Below are 16163 nucleotides of genomic sequence, written 5' to 3'. Positions count from 1 at the left end.
AGAAGGTCTGAATCAGGCCTAAACTCACAAACCCAAAGATACGCGCACACACCTCCAAATACAAGACAGCTAATGGGAGCTGGGGAGAGAGAAGATTCAAATAAAATCAAAGAGCATCGAAACAACACATAAATATTTTAATGCAGTTGCCGTTATAATGGAGACAGCGACAATAAGCCTTAAACCTAGTCAGGACTTCTCAGGGGAGCCCTAAAAGGCAGTGCATGTACTAAGAATGAAGCGTATGAGCAACCCATTGAAAGCTGCTCTGATCAGAAAACAACCTTCTGTCTAAATGTTCCCAAACACAAAGGGACAGGAGACAAAGCTACATGCCAAGCTGCAGGTCTTTATCCCTTAATGCTGCTCGTAAAGACGGCCTGGGTTTTCCTTCCTAAGTAATATTTGATGAAAATTGCAAAATACCAATTTAATGGAGTACTTCGCGAACTTCAGCGTCGCTAGCAGCTAGCAGTTTGATTAAAGCAAACTGAGCAGGACTAGAGCGAATGCAGCGTAGTGCAGTGAGGTTCAGCTCATAGCTGAAACACGCTGAACCTCATCGAGTCGTTTTCCTTTTCTGTACTGCCGGATGCTTTGTGCATCATATCGATAGTTGTTTCTGTGGATGAAAGCGGTGAGAGGCTAAAGCGAGCTGCTAAACAGAGAGCCTATTGAAGGGGTTTTGTAACCTTTAATTTCAATTTGTCCTAATCTGCCTTTCATGTATAAGGAGTAAGGAAGATTTCTGACTGGAGGATTCCTGCTCCTTTATTACTCACTCAAGTGACTAAACTCCTTGACAATTAGTGAGGTCTGAATGGGGTTTGTGGAGTCTGGCCCAGAACATCCACATGTAACAATAATAAACTGGCTTTGGGTTTTAGAAACATAGGAAAATATATCTGAGAAAAATGTTAATTATTTCTAATAGTAACTTAAAAGAACCCTTCTGATGTCTGTTACTAATCCAAATGTACCTGCAGGCGTTTTGAGGACCTGGAATTACCCTGATCCCCTTTTCTCAGAAACATATCTAATTGATAGATTTCTTTGTGTGTGTGTGTGTGTGTGTGTGTGTGTGTGTGTGTGTGTGTGTGTGTGTGTGTGTTTGAGTGTTTTTCTGAATCATATTGAGACTGTGGTACACCAGGGAAGCATGAGAGGTTGCTTTTTTTTCCCTCTTACTTCTGGATGAGCTTAAAAATCGCTATCAGAACTGAAGCAGCAGCATGGTGTGAAAATACAGAGCTCTGCTCCCTGAAGCCATCTGTATTTTGAAGCAGATAAAGTCATGTTGACAAGTGGCTGATGTCAGTGTGTTGCAATTAGAGCACACTTCACATCCTGCAACGCGTTCAGCTCTGAGACGATAGCATCTTTGCAACTCGCTGCGTTCTTTCGCTTTATTTTATTAAAATAAATACAATTCTGGAAATCATTAACATGAAAAAAATAAAAAATGCAAAAAGCCATTCCACTGCGAAACACGGTACCTTGTCCTTCGGGAGTCTCTCCGAGCGGATTGACTTCAACTTGAGTGGCGTCGACTTTCAGGAACAGATCATAGAGCCTCTTAATCTGATCCGCTGCCTGCAAAGTCCACAGACGACAGTAATTACCTGATGGTTTGACTCCGAGCCCCCACCGAGGCCACTCAGCTTCTGCACACAAGCTGCGTGAAAACAGGGCAAATCGGCTCCCGACGTCGGCCCCGTTAGTTAGAGCCCGTTCTGCATCGAGACGCACATGCAGACAAAAATTGGTTTTCTATCTTTAAAGACCAGCTAGGCAAGAAATCGAGCACAAATCAACACACTTCGACTGTTTGTTTTTGTTTTTTTTACATATATAGGATTATGGCAACATCTCTGCAGCTGCAGCATACTGTAGCTGCGCCTTGTAAAAAAAAAAAGAAAAAACTGATTTGCCGTACACTTGGTTAGAAACATAAACTTTTGTTTTTTGGAAGGATTTTATGTGACAGTCTAATACATAGAAGTGTATCATTCTGTAAAAGGGCAGGGTGAAACAGGTTTATGGGGGGTTTTTGCAAATAAAAATCTGAGAAGTGTGGAGTGCTTTTTTCTTATAAGTCAGTCGTGCTTGAAACGTCTCCACGGCTTCATCTCTGCTGTTTGTTTTCTCTCTAGCAAACTGTGGAGACTTAACAGAACTGTGGTGACTAAATAACATTAAATTTACTAACAAGCTTACTTTCTTTCTTACTTTCTTTCTTACTTACTTACTTTCCAGTAAAGTGACTGGTCCCACTTTATTGTAATTTCGGGGCATCCGGAACGAAAAGAAAACATGCACACCACACTTCTAACATTTTCATTTGTGACAAAAATCTTGAACCGTGTGTCACTTTACTTCCTCTTTAAAATGAAACACTACTCAACTGCATTTCTAAGTCCATATAACGTGGTTGTGACGTGAAAACATGCATGTGACATGACTGAACCTTTCTTCTTTAACTGCTTTAGTACTGCGATAAAAAGCAAAACTGATTCCACAGCTAAAGTCCACAATTTTGTCCTTATACAAACTGCAGAAGACTTTTTCTATTCCTGTCTTTAAAAAAAAAACAGCCCTGGCATGCACTGAACATCTCTCCTGTCCTCAAATAGCTTATTGGAAGCAGAAAAGTTATTTTTGAAGTGTTTTAATTTTAACAGAATGAAAGAGTCTGGCAGCCGACTCGGAGGCAGCCGGGGCAAAAGCAAACTAACAATGCAGACATTTACCCAATCCTTTTCTATTTTCCCTCGTGCCTGTTCAAAATCAATGCCCTTTCAACACCCTGCAAATGGAAAAGATCACAAATAATGGGAGGAGTGGAGGGCAGAGGAGGGCATTCGGGGGTATTGCACAATCAAAAGCAAACATGTATTCAACTCTAGTTTGTCTGACTTATATGTGCTAGTTTGTCTTTGTGTATATGTGCTTCGTGTGTTGTAGCTGTCGGCTTAATCTGATATTTTTTTGTGCCGTTGAAAAGCAAACAAATTACTGACCTGATGCCAAAAGACAGAGTTTCAAAGCAACTCGTTCTCATTTGGACTGCGAGGGCTGGGCTCGTCTTCCCTCATTTAACGGACCGATGAAGGTCAAAGGTGAATTTTAAAAGTTGGGGTTGAAAAGAAAACAAACCCTCTCGTTTCACAGACCAGATGTTACAGGGGGAGGATTTCCAGCGAAACCGCAACGTCCCTAAATGCACTGATCCCAAAATCACTGTGTGGCTGGTTCTGTCATCAGCGATGTCGGCTCCCTGGATCTATCTCAGTGTCGTGACTCACTACCAGCTACAACCATCCAACACCTGGCAGGTGAGTCCGCCGTAATGACCCTTCAACATGCTGCCCACGGGAAACTAATAACAGAAGAAGAGCGGCGTGTTTGCAAATGCAAACCCGTCCCGTCTGTGTGCACACATGAATTGCAAAATCCTTCTGCCGCCTCTTGGCATTGTAGCTTTCAAGCCTTCGGTGGGCTCATTACCTGTCTTTGCAGAGGTCCTTTGAAACCCAAATTAGCTGCCATGCGAAGCGCCTGGTCGTCTTGCATGCCTTTATATATATCTATGACTTCCTGGAGGAACAGCAGAGCACAAGAAGGAGACATGAAACAACTGAAGAAAGGGAGAAGCACCAAAACAAAAACAGAGCCATCTCATCGTATATTTAGAAAGGGAGCTTATGTCTGTCCTGTTTCTCTGCATGGCAGATATCAGAGATGTTTCCTGGTTCAGCTGAGAGGATGGTCAGTCAGTCTTCACTTTTATAAAACCAGAATGTTGACATGTGGGTAAGAAGGCGACATTTTACCTGTTTTGACTCATTGATAATTCGATGCTTAACCTGTTTTCCAGATGAAAACTAGCTAAACATTGCGTGGGCTAAACTTATAAAGATGTGATTCCCCCGTTTTGTAAAGCTGTCATTTTGCTTCAAACATCAATTTTAAGCATTCATTTCTCCCATCACACAAACTGGAAGCTGCAGTGACCAATAGAGTCTCGCTTACTGTCGTCATTCCACTGAGATCATCACTGTAAAAGTTTGGCATAACTCTTATTTTGTCAGTAAAAACCCATATTTGTCCAATCCTACTCACATATTTTCCAGTTCCACCATCGTTAGAGTTTTCTAGATAATCCTTGTGTAGTGGAAACTCCCTGGAAACCCAGGCATCGCTATTGCTAAAGGATATCCAGACATCCTACACTGCTGTGTGATCAGCCTAATGTTTACGGTCTGCGTTACAGAAAGCGTTCGCTTGTGTAACGTGTAGATGTGGTGTTTAAATCAAATGAAGAGGTACTGGATGTCTGCTCCCGGAGACGGCCCCGGCAAGGGTAATGAGGGGTAGAGAGAACCAAGACAGGAACATCTGAGCAGAGGATCATTAAGACGGTAACAAATGGAGGAAAGAGGTGAAAAACAGGAGAGGGAAAGGAAGGAGCAGAACATCCAACCTGGGCCATCAATAAGGGAGAGTGCATCCAATCATGAACTTTTTAAAACAAGAAGTAGATTGGCAAGATGTCATTGAATTATTTTGTTGACTTTTAAGAAAACTGATATTAAACGAAGAGTGAAAAGGTGGGGTGTAGATGGAGGCAAACCCAAAGTTGTCCTACTGTGTCGTCTCTTCAAGACTTTTAGCGCACAACTCCAGTTTTTATGCTGACACTAGAATAAATGCTATTATGTAACCAGATATGCCAGATGAAGTAAAGTGGTCCTGATGAATTTTGTTAATGATTTTTTGTTTTTGTTGAGTAAATTTTTAGGGGGGCATTGTTTGGAAAAAATTTACATCAAAATTGAAAGGTGGGATGTGCTGTGGTGGTGCAGGCGTTAAGCACAACCCATGTATGGAGGCCTTGGTCCTCGACGCGGCCGTCGCAGGTTCGATTCCCGGCCTGGTGACCTTTGCCGCATGTCTTTCCCCATCTCTCATTATCAACTTTTCTGTCAATTAACTATCAAATAAAGGCCACTAGAGCCAATAAAACCTTAAAATAAATAAATAAATAAATTGAAAGGTGGATTTTTAGATGTCGTCAACTTCTCGTGGTTACAACCTCTCAACAGAACCACACTTCAGAAAATCCAAACTTGTTTTTATTTTTCATTTTCAAGAGTATGTTTTTTTTTCATTTGCTTATTTGTTACTTTATACTATACAAAGCCATTTACTTTGTATGTAGGAATACAGTGGAAAGGCACAGTTTTTAAATTACTTCAGTCCTGTTTCAGTCGTACGAACACACACATATATGTGAAATCCCCCCCAGTGAAATCTGATTTTTGGAGAGCCTTGTTAATTAGCTTCAAACAGAAGAGTGAAATTAACAGAAAAGTTCAGTTCATTTTTTGTCCAGACCCTCTAAAAAGCTTTGGCACGTAACGGTGCAATCAGAGATCTTTGTAATGCTTCTACAACTTGGACGTAGTCCCCCACGTGTGCTCCGCCAAAGTTATTATACATAATTAAGACAGGCTCCTCATGCAGATTGAGTTTCACATTGGATACTTAAAAACAGACTGAAAGGAAAGCTGGAGACTAAGAACAATCCAGCCTTCACGTTCAGTGAAGGTACAGATCCAAAAGCACAAACCGGAGGGTCCTGAAGCCATAAAGAGGCACATCTGAAAAATACAGCCAGAGAAAAATGGTGACCAAAGATCTTTTACTTGACTGTCAAATGGTAATTTTGAGCACAACCAAGAGTTGCTGAAGGTTTGCTGTCATCCTGGCACTTCTCTAATCAGGCCATTAAAGTAGAGTTAAAGTAGGACAGAAAAGCTTTGAATGGAGCGAAGCTTTAAAATCCAACAGCATTTTCATCCAAAGCTTATTACCAAAAAAATAAAAAAAAAGCACATGAAACACCTGGCTTCACATAGCAAATGTTTGGACCTAAAGCCAAATGTAAAAAGAAAAATAAATTGCACTGTAACCTGATGCTCATCATCCAGCTTATTTTAGTTCAAATATGTCCGCCAAGAAAAAAAAACAAAACAAAAACACACACATGGCGAAAACAACTTAATCTCATGCCAAGCTCATGAAACATTTTTAATCTCCTTAAAAATAATAATAAAAAAACTTTTATACCAAAAATAATCTTTGTCTGAAAACACTCCATCGGAGATGTAGAGCCGAAGCTTTACAATACGCTGACCTCTGACCTTGGAAGTTGCATGAGTATATGTGACAAGATGAAGGCATATGTGGTGCTTAAAGTTGTCCATCTGCTAACAGAGCCAGGGACTCGCCAAGCAGCTCCCATTGAAGATTAATGAGAAGCAATAGAAAGCATAAACAGCCTTTTAATGCGTCTCCGTTTGTTTAAATTGAGGCCCAACCTGCTGCTGCAGAGACACGAGAATCAACTGGACGAGAAACGAAATCCCTCCTTAAATGTTAGCTTGGTAACTTGGCCCAACTTCAAATCCAAATAAAACGCTAAACGCTCACTAGTTTTCCCAAAGGAACAAACTTGCTAAGAGTCAGTGGATGCTTTTGTAAAACTCCAAACTATTTCTAATTCTGCAAAAAATAAATAAATAAATAAAATAGACTTCCTGTCAATATCTCAATATTTCAAACCAGAAGTGACGTACCTTAAAGATGAGCTCTGGGGTGGTGGCGGCCACCTCCTCGATGTCCATCCCTCCCTGGGGGCTTCCCACCATTACTGGACCATTGCAGGCCCGGTCCATTAGGATGGCAAAATACGTCTCTCTGCTTATGTCCAGAGCCTCGGCGACCATCACCTGGACATGCAGAGGAAAACGTGAAGAGGCAGACAGAGCAGTGAGGCGCCATGTTTTTATCCTCTACACCGGCTTCTCAATATACCAGAACGTCATTGAGATGTTATTTTATTTCAATAGCTTGGTAAAAAATGTAACTTTATTTGTTTTCTTAGATCCTTGTAAGCTGTGAGAATAAGCCACAAAAGGCCAGTGCTACAGAAACTGGCTGTTCACAGAGTGCTGCACCTGAACATATTCATGAAGGTTCAGTGGAAGGAAAAAAAAAATAAAACAAAGCTCATTCAAGAGTTCTTCAAGATCCACCACACACAGATGAATCCAGGATAAAGTTGTGACTGTTCACAGAGGTTTCTATCAAACTATGTTAAAATGTGGTTATGAAGAAAATCCCAATCAAGAAAGAGTGGCCATGAACTGGTATGACTGCAGCTTTAGCTTGCAAGTCCCATAGGCTGATTGCTTCCACACCACACTTCTTCCTTCCACTCAATTTTCTATTAATATGCATGGGAAAAGGCGCTCTGTCACAGTCAGATTAGAAAGCAATGATCTTCTATGGCTTGTTGAAGATGTCAGTGACTGTCTGCCAACATGTCTGTAATAAATATTTTTTTATATCCTTTCTATAATATTATAAAATAATTAGAAGTTGAATTTTAGGAGTTTTATTACATAATTACCAGAACTAAGCATTTTATTCAAGAAATCTTTATTTTTTGTTCTATTTATTCTTACTCTTATTCAAGATGCAGATGCTAATTAGAGGAATGTCCACTTTAAGTGACTTCACAATTGGATTTTTCTATCTTTTACTGGGAAATCCTTGACATATTTACTCATTGTTTACCGTCAAAACAAACTAGACGACATAAGTAGGTAGGTTCCACATGCTAACACGGGTTATAAGAAGGACCTTTCAGGAAACATTGCACAAATCAAGGAGCAAACGGATAAAAACTAAGAGAAGGAAAGAGGGCATTTGGGATGGAAAAAGCAAACGGGACACCATCCGTTCTGCTGCGGTTTTCTTGGTGCGATGTCTGCTTGAACAAGGACGTTTCCTTCCACTTCTCACCCGTGTGAATGAGAATGGACAGCTCTCTCTAACCTTCATGTTAAAAGGCTTGGCCCTCCATTTCCTTGTCCAAACGCTGCCGTGCCCAGTCACTGAAACAAGTCTCTGGAGTTCATTTTCATTTCAGTCTCTGCTCACAAACCAAACACATGTTTTCACCGCCGGTCCTCCTCCAATCGCTGTTTCCCTGATAAGCCTGATTTAATGTCATCCTGTGGTGCTCCTCACCCGACAACTACACTCCCCTCCCTCCCTGCCTTGTCATCCATCTATCAGTGTCATGTCGGCGAATCAGATGCAGAGCTACCGGGCTCCTTTTTTCAGGTGGGTGTGAGTTCAAGACAAGAACAACAACAACAAAAAAAACATCAGAAAGGTGTTGCTTTAAGCAAAACTGCTGCTCTTGAAGGAAGATTCTTCGGCTTTTCCTCGTCTCGTCTGATTTTCTGCACTGTAAGCAATACGGTGGATGTCCAGACAAAAAGACAACTCTACTCTTTCTCAACTAATTAAAAAAACAACAGATCGTTTTTGCCGTTCCTTTGAGACAACTGAACTCAAAGTTGTTTGAGTGACTTTAGCTGAGGCTAAGTGGATTCCACCTGTAAACTCTGCAGCAGCAATGAGGAGGAGGAGGAGGAGCGGTGAAGAAGAAGGATGATGAGGGGAAAGGAGAGGAGTGCAGGAGCCACACACACACCAAGCAGATACTGAGAGGGCTTCATCACCTGGAAACGTCTGCTGTGAGGAGGTACTGCATGCAGCATACGAGCGGGGAAAAATAAAATACATAAAAATCATATTCCTGCTTGTTAGTGGCACATAGTAACAGTTGTTTACCAAACACTTTAAATTCACACTGGGCCTGGCTCAATTTATGCAACAAGCCTGAACACCAGGCAGCACAAACCCGCAGTAAACAACAGCAGACAGCTACTGCTTACATGCAGGAGAGGGAACTCGGAGCCAGACATTCATTTCACAGAGCAGCATTACTGGACTCGGAGAAACGAGGTCAAGAAAAAAAAAAAAACAACATAATGAAAACATTAAGAAAGAGAAAAGTGGATTTTTCTTCCTCCTTTAGCTCACCGTTTTCACTTTCACTCCGTCTTTGGGCGTCTGCTTGGTAATCAGGTTGAAGCCGAGCATCTTTTTAGCCAGCTCGCCAACAACTGCAGGGCTGAAAGTGGAGAGACGGCGCTTAAAACAACATCCATCACCGTAATGGCCGCTTTTTACGACTTCCTAATAGCATTGTACATATTCTTCCTCACTCTGGGGATTACTACATCATACGCTGCCTCGCCGAGGTGTTTATGCTCCTTGAGTTTTCACAGTTTGTCAAGTTTGCAACTAGGGCCATGCAACACGTCGCGACTACATCATCGCCGCGACGTCGGGTGTGCCCAGTCCTCCTAACAACAATCCATTCCAAGCGTAATGAGTTCACACCTCGCCTCCCCCCGGGGGGTTCTGCTTGGAGGAGACGCTCAAACCCGACGCAGCTGCTGAAGATCACCAAACTGGAAGCTCACACGACAAACGCAGCGGTGGAGAGGAGGGGACAGGAGTTGTCCATTTATTGCTAGTGATGTCATCATAGTACCGTTTTCTGATTTTGTGCAGCACGAGCTGCAACTACATACATTTTTTTTCCCCTTGAAAACTTAATTTTTAATCAACACAAAGTGGCACATTATTGTAAAGTGGGAAAAAAAAGGATAGCTTCAAAAACAAGAATAATCTGAAAAAGTCTGCTGAGCTTATGCTAACTACTCAGTCCAACGCTCCTGAGAACGGCGTAAACTGCATAACAGAGGAGCATTGCTGTGCTGACGTTCTTAAAGAGACAGAGGCCCAATTTTAAGGCATCAAATTGCAAAATCGAAGTTATGTTTGATATCTACAGCATTCTTATAACAACTTAAGGTGACATTAATGCTTAATTGTGCTGCAAAATGGCACTGTGTGCATGGAAAGCATGTACCAATACCGGCCCTTTAAGAGAAGCGACTAATTCTGAAGGGCTCTGATCCAGATGGTTGTAAATGAGCTTCTCCTTATTCTTTTTGCCTAGAAGCTCCCAGCAAACCAGAGCTGCTTCTGTAAGCCTGCTCTGGTTTAGTAAGAGAATACAAATGAAGCTGGTGGTCGGGGGGGGAGGGATGCATTCATTCTTTGATAAATGGCGGCGGCGCGAACCGAGCTCTCATGTCACTGTCTTGGGACGATGATCTTCAGCGTGTCTCACTTAAGGAAAAAAAAACTTTTAGGAAGATTTTAAACTGCAAAGTAAGGTGCTGCTGATGCACGCCTGCGACAAATGTCATGAATCACCTTTTTTTTCCTATTCTTTGCCTTTAAGGCCACAGTAAGTGGTAGCAACAATTGGTAAAAATAGGAGACACTTCTTCAGGTGCCGGGAGAAAATAGGGGGTGCCGCAGCTAAGAGACACTTTTTCAAGTCGCAGCTTAAATTTCTGAAGGAAAGAAAATGCAGATTTCTGCTCAGGCCGTCATCGTCATTCAGCACAGTTGGTGGTGCAAAGTGCTACGGCTAACCTTTAAGCTGCTTTTTTCACCATTTAATTAAAAGGAGGCTTCCCCCCCCTAAAAAAATACAGAATAACAGATGAGAAATACTTGCAGCAAAAGAAATCCTGACAGTGTCTTTGTGCTTAAGTAGCATCTTCAGAAAGCTGCTGCCACTGGGGAAAATAACATGAATCTACCTTCTACGATAACTCTCAGTTTTGAAAAGCACATAAGGGAACACTTACTCCTTAGTTAAGTGCACTCCACCTTTAAGGCCGCTGTCGAACACACCCTTGCCTCTCCCACCGGCCAGAATCTGAGCTTTCAGGACGATTTCCTTGGCATCTGAAACAGGAAACAGGAGGGGGAAAAAATAAAAACTCAGGAGAAGTTAGACAGATCACTTAAGATATGGGTTCATCCCCTCAGACAACACCGTTGTCTGTAGGATTGAAAAGGGAAGCGAGGTGGAAAACAGAGGGGTGTAAAGAAGACAGGAGAAGAATACAGATTATGAGAGAGTAAGAAGTTTGCACTTCTGTTCAGAACTCTCCATCACAGCTACAGCATGTTAATGCGATTTACAAATATCGCCGGAGGAGTTGAGTTTACAGCACGTGAAGCTAAAAATAACAAAACATCTTCAAAACTACAGTTGACAGATCAGAAACACTAACGTAGAGGTTCGGCTTTTTGTTGAATCTGCAGCAGCAGAAACACAGGAAAGCAGTCGCCCTGTATGGAAATCATTTTGCTTAGATTAGAATATTATTGTGGGATATTAAAAGTAAAATGAAAAGCAGCATCATTAGAAAGAAAACTGTTGCAGACTGATGCTTTGAACGACATATTTTTTTTAATCATATTTCAGAGGCAGAAAACCTACAAATCTTTGCAGTATGAAACATGTATGGATGCAAGTCGGCTCCCTCAGGGTTTTTCAGCACAGAAGTAGAGTTGAAACACGTTCTCCCCTATGAAGTTTTCCATGCAGCTGAGTTATGCCAGAATCTTGGTTATCACTATATTTGCCGCTTGTCCAATCAAATAAAGACGTCGTCAGGGTTAGTTAATGGAGTATCAAACCTGTCTAACAATTCTAAGAAAGATAAAAACACTGGATGTTAAAAAAAATACATCATTTTTATCTATCAATCACACCTGATCTTAAATCTGTGTCTGAACTGGAGGTTTCTCCGAAACATTATTGATCAGGCTTTTACTCTACAGATTATGGACAACACATAGTAAAATGAAAAGCTCATTTGAGCAACCACTGTATTAATTCAATAAATGCAGGGTTTCCCCCAGTGTATTATAAGCCTGGCGGGCCACCAGGCTTTACTTGTGCCCCCACCAGGCTAAGCATTGCTGATTTATTTAAGTCTTTTTAAAATGTTTGCATTTTTTTAAGAAATATCACTTGATAATTATGTTTCAATAACATAATTATCAAGTGATATTTTCAAATTTCCTGTCAACTTTAAACATTTTTAACTCAAAAACACGACGGGTCGTTGGATGAATGTTCTGAAATGCCCTGGCACCCAACCCCCGGGCCTAGCAAGTTTTCTGGTGGAAACCCTGAAGTGTAACATTTTTTTAACATAAGTTGTCAAAATAAGAAAAATATGATAGTTTCTTGGTAAAGGTAGTAGTTTTCAATACAACAGAAAATGAAGAAATGACAAAATTATTAAATTCTAAGCCAATCTACCACACTTTTATCTCCATTTTAGATAAGGCAATGCAATTTTATTTATTAGCACATTTTTCAGCAACAAAGCAGTTCAAAGTACATGAATTAGAAAGAAATACAACAAAACAGTAAAGCAAAGGAAAGGGCAAAAGAAAAGAGAAAAGACAAAAGTATAAAACTACATATTGGTTCCCATGTTTAAAGAAGTATAAACTAGTAGGGTTTTATCTGGATTCTTGTTCTGATAAAACTAGATGGTACTTTCTAAGTCTGCTCTAGATTTGTAAACTAACAGAAGTTTCTCTAGGTCTTGAATTTAATGCTAAATGTTGAGCTAAGGTAATGAGAAGTTTCTCTAGGAAAACTAAAACTAGTTTCTCTGGATTCTAAGTTTGTTCTAATTCCTGCTCTGGGTTGAGTGAAGATACATAAACCAGACGCTCCTGTTCTGGGTCGCTAAATAAGTAAAAGTACTCCATAACTATAAGCTAGAAGGACTTCAAACAAAAGCTAAATCAAAGAGGAAAATTTATTAACCTGTCTGTCACTAGAGGACCCAAATTTGGGTCCTCTAGTGACAGGGGTGTCAAACTCCAGTCCTCAAGGGCCTCTGTCCTGCAACTTTTAGATGTGCCTCTGCTGCACCACACCTGAAAAGAATAATTAGGTCATTAGCAAGGCTCAGGAGAACGGATCTACACAGGGAGGAGGTAATTAAGCCATTTCATTCCACTGTTTTTTACCTGTGGCACATCTAAACACTGCAGGACAGCGGCCCTTGAGGACTGGAGTTTGACACCCCTGTCATTGTGAATGACAACCTGAGACCAACAGGTTAATGTCTTTACTGCATGAAGTCAAAAAAAATATACATATATTTTGAGTCTGATGTACTTATTGAACGGGGGAAAAGAAAATGTGTGTCTGACCCGGTCATCACCAGTCAGAACTGATCAAGAGGAAACGAGCCGACTGCAAACACTGGTGTGTAGTGGTGTAGAACAACATCTAAAGGGCATGACAACCAGATTTATTTAAATATTTCCTGTCACAGTGAAGAGTGTCTGGCAAACTGCTGTCAGGATGTGACTGTGTCTGGTGAAAGAGATTACAAGATATTATTACAAGCCCTAGAGAGGAAGGTGGAGGCTTTACGCTCGACACCCGTCACTATTTGTTCTTGAAACTGTTGCTTTGACATAAGAACAGAGTTTCCTGAGTTACCCTGTGTTTGGTGGAGTCGACCAATTAAGATGCAAATCAAGGTGAGACTGGCCAACAACAATCAGCTACAAAACTGCTGAAGAAGACGCCAATATTTTTTAAATAATTTGCATGGTAGGATTTTGGATGGCCGATCGAGAAAGTAACTGACTTGACATGATTGACAGCTGCAGGCTCAAGAAGAGTCGCCAACGATGCTACAGTTAGCATCTGCTTCAAAACGGCCAAGCAGTGGGAAACTACAGGGCTGTTTTACAGTTTTTAATAAATTCGGACTGTATTTAATCATCTCTAGCTGAAAAATGTAAAGATATAGTAAATTGATCAGATGTGAAATTGATCATTCCACACCGAACAGATGTCATCTGAAAACGTTTGCCAACTGAAATGAGTAATTTCAGTACATCTGTGTCATTAGCATTAAAATACATCATCTTAGCAGAAGAACTGGATCAGCCTTCTGGACTGTCCATGGGTGTATAAAACCAAGCAGCTCAGTCAGGCAGCCTTATTCTAGATTATATTGTGAAGGAACTGTTCATCATCATCATCATCATCATCATCATCTTCATCTTCATTCTCATCTTCCAGCAAGGCGAACTGGTACCTTTGCAATAAGTTAAGTCATGAAATATATTTGCTCAGATATATTGCTACAGATTGGCTGTGCACTGCACATGGTGTCATTGAATAGTCCAATATAGTTCCAGTGAAAGGAACTCGCATTGCTGCAGCATGCCAGCACATTTTGGACAGTTTCGATGCCTACAGCTTTATGGGACCAGTTTGGGGTCCCTGTGCCATCATTATGGTGAACCGGTGCAAAAAGCAGAGTACTAAAGTTCTAGGTGCAAAAGAACTTGATTGGCCTGCATAGAGTACTGACCTTAAATCATAACCCTGACCCAAAGAGAGGAAGGTATTCTGTCAAACAACCAAAGGTTGTTCCATCCCAAAGTTAAAATACTTTTGGGATGAATTAGAACATCAGTGTCTGACTTAGCAAACCTGCTTCTAGATAATTCCCAGAAATTAAATCCTGAACCTTGTGGGAAGTTTTCCCAGAGGTTGACAGACTCCAGTGTTGAGGCTTCAAGTCCCAGAAGAGTTGAAACAGTCAACATCAAATTAAACTCTAAGGATTTAGAACAGGATGTCAGTCAAGTTTCACAGTGTGAAAGCAGACAAGTGAAAGCTTTTGGGAATGTAGTGAACTAGTTAAACGGCCTAAACTTTTCTACAACTTCTTTAAAACACTGTTAATTGTATGTGAACCTTAAATATGGTTCTAAAACCAAAATGGGTTTCTGTAGTTTTCCCAAAAATATCGATCAATTTTCTTTTTTATTGTAATTAACTGATTCTCGTATGTCGTCTTTTTATCTGGATGGTTGATTGGTTGACGCTTTACTGTTCATTTTAATCATCATTAGAATCCAACTATATATAGAAAAAGTTCATAGTAATTAAAGCAATAATGACACTTTATTGTAGACTTTTCCCTTTTTAAAGGACTTCTGCTATTAACATGACTACCTGCATAACAACAACCACATTATGGGCTAATTTGATCTGAGAACAGGGTCTTTGGATACAAAGGAGGAAAAAAACATCCAACATTATCAAATGTTGGATGGTATCACATGTCCTCATTAAATAACCATTTTGCTGTGACCATGCAGGACATGAAGAGGAGTCTCCCTCAGACCTCTGTAGACCATCATCTTCTTTTGCATTTGGACCAAGGACTCCTGATAAAAGATGCTATCTAACTAAGTAATGATTATTCGGATGAGAGGGGGAAGGAATCAACCACTGTCAGACGAATCCCATCAGTGTGAAAAGAGCAGAAGAGAGACGATCTGTTGCAGTGAGAAAGACACCTTGACCTTGTTGGTTGAAAAATAAAAAAAAATAAAAATAAATAAACACACAAGCTGCTTCAACGACATTGCGCTGGTTAAAAATAAAAATAAAAAATTGGCACAGCGAAAACTGTCTAGGAGCTGAGAAGCCAAGAGAGCCGAAAAATGCTGTCTGAGCTCAGAGCTGCTGTAGTTTGAAAAGAAACCAGAGAAAATAGTCTCTGACAGGGCGACGGGGATTAAACCAACACTGTATAAGTAAGGCTTGCTCTATGTGGAGAGCTAAGGGAGAGAAAGAGAGACAGGGGGGAGAATAAAGGTGCACTCATACGCAAAGGCCTTTGAAAGGAGTTATAAATGAATAAATATGTTAGTAAAAAAAACTGCTACTATGCAAAAAATTAAAGAGTTCAAAGCAAGATGAGGAAGAGTGTCCTGCGGGCATGAGGAGAAGACGGGGACAGCGCAGAGGAAATGACTTCTGCTATAACAAAAAAGAAAAAAAAAAAGAGAGAGATACAAGCGGCAGAACAAAGATATTTAGGCCAACAGGGAGACCGCGTTGTTGGGGATGTGAAGGGAAGGCAAAATATCCGACACGCTGACACAGACGTTCAAAACAGCAAGCTGAGATCGTAAAGCAAAGATATTCCACTATGTAACGCGTAAAGAGAGGTAATGGGGTGAGAACAAGGCAGGTGTTCACTCCTGCTGCACAAGTGTTTGACGGCAAACCTGCTTGTTACGTGGCAAATCAGCAATTATAAATGGGTGCTGGAGAAGCAATCTGTGTGACAACTCAGAGGCTTGCACAAGCATTCACACCCCTTCAACCTTTTCACATTAGTACCGTAGCCGTAGGAGGTTACATGGAAGCAGCCCCGGCTCCAGACAAAGTTTAACAAGAGGGGGGCGGGGGCGGGGGGGGGGCAAAATGAATAAGTAGTAATTATAATATTACTCAA

General features: G+C 40.9%; 1 protein-coding gene across 1 annotated transcript in view; it reads right to left on the bottom strand.

Annotated features, from left to right (window-relative positions):
- The window catches only part of suclg2 (succinate-CoA ligase GDP-forming subunit beta), a 106063-nt gene that overhangs the window by 45201 nt on the left and 44699 nt on the right, over nucleotides 1–16163 (bottom strand). The window contains exons 3-7 of the mRNA XM_014967238.2: nucleotides 10656–10755; nucleotides 8965–9055; nucleotides 6642–6794; nucleotides 3508–3597; nucleotides 1497–1593 (exon numbers count right to left, since the gene is read on the bottom strand). Coding sequence (XP_014822724.1) covers nucleotides 1497–1593; nucleotides 3508–3597; nucleotides 6642–6794; nucleotides 8965–9055; nucleotides 10656–10755 — 531 coding nt within the window. The remainder of the gene's footprint in view (nucleotides 1–1496; nucleotides 1594–3507; nucleotides 3598–6641; nucleotides 6795–8964; nucleotides 9056–10655; nucleotides 10756–16163) is intronic.

This window comes from Poecilia mexicana, unplaced genomic scaffold (genome assembly GCF_051168715.1).
Source record: "Poecilia mexicana isolate PSO_F unplaced genomic scaffold, ASM5116871v1 scaffold_5, whole genome shotgun sequence".
Classification (NCBI taxonomy): Eukaryota; Metazoa; Chordata; class Actinopteri; order Cyprinodontiformes; family Poeciliidae; genus Poecilia; species Poecilia mexicana.
This window is presented reverse-complemented; position numbering and strand designations above follow the sequence as displayed.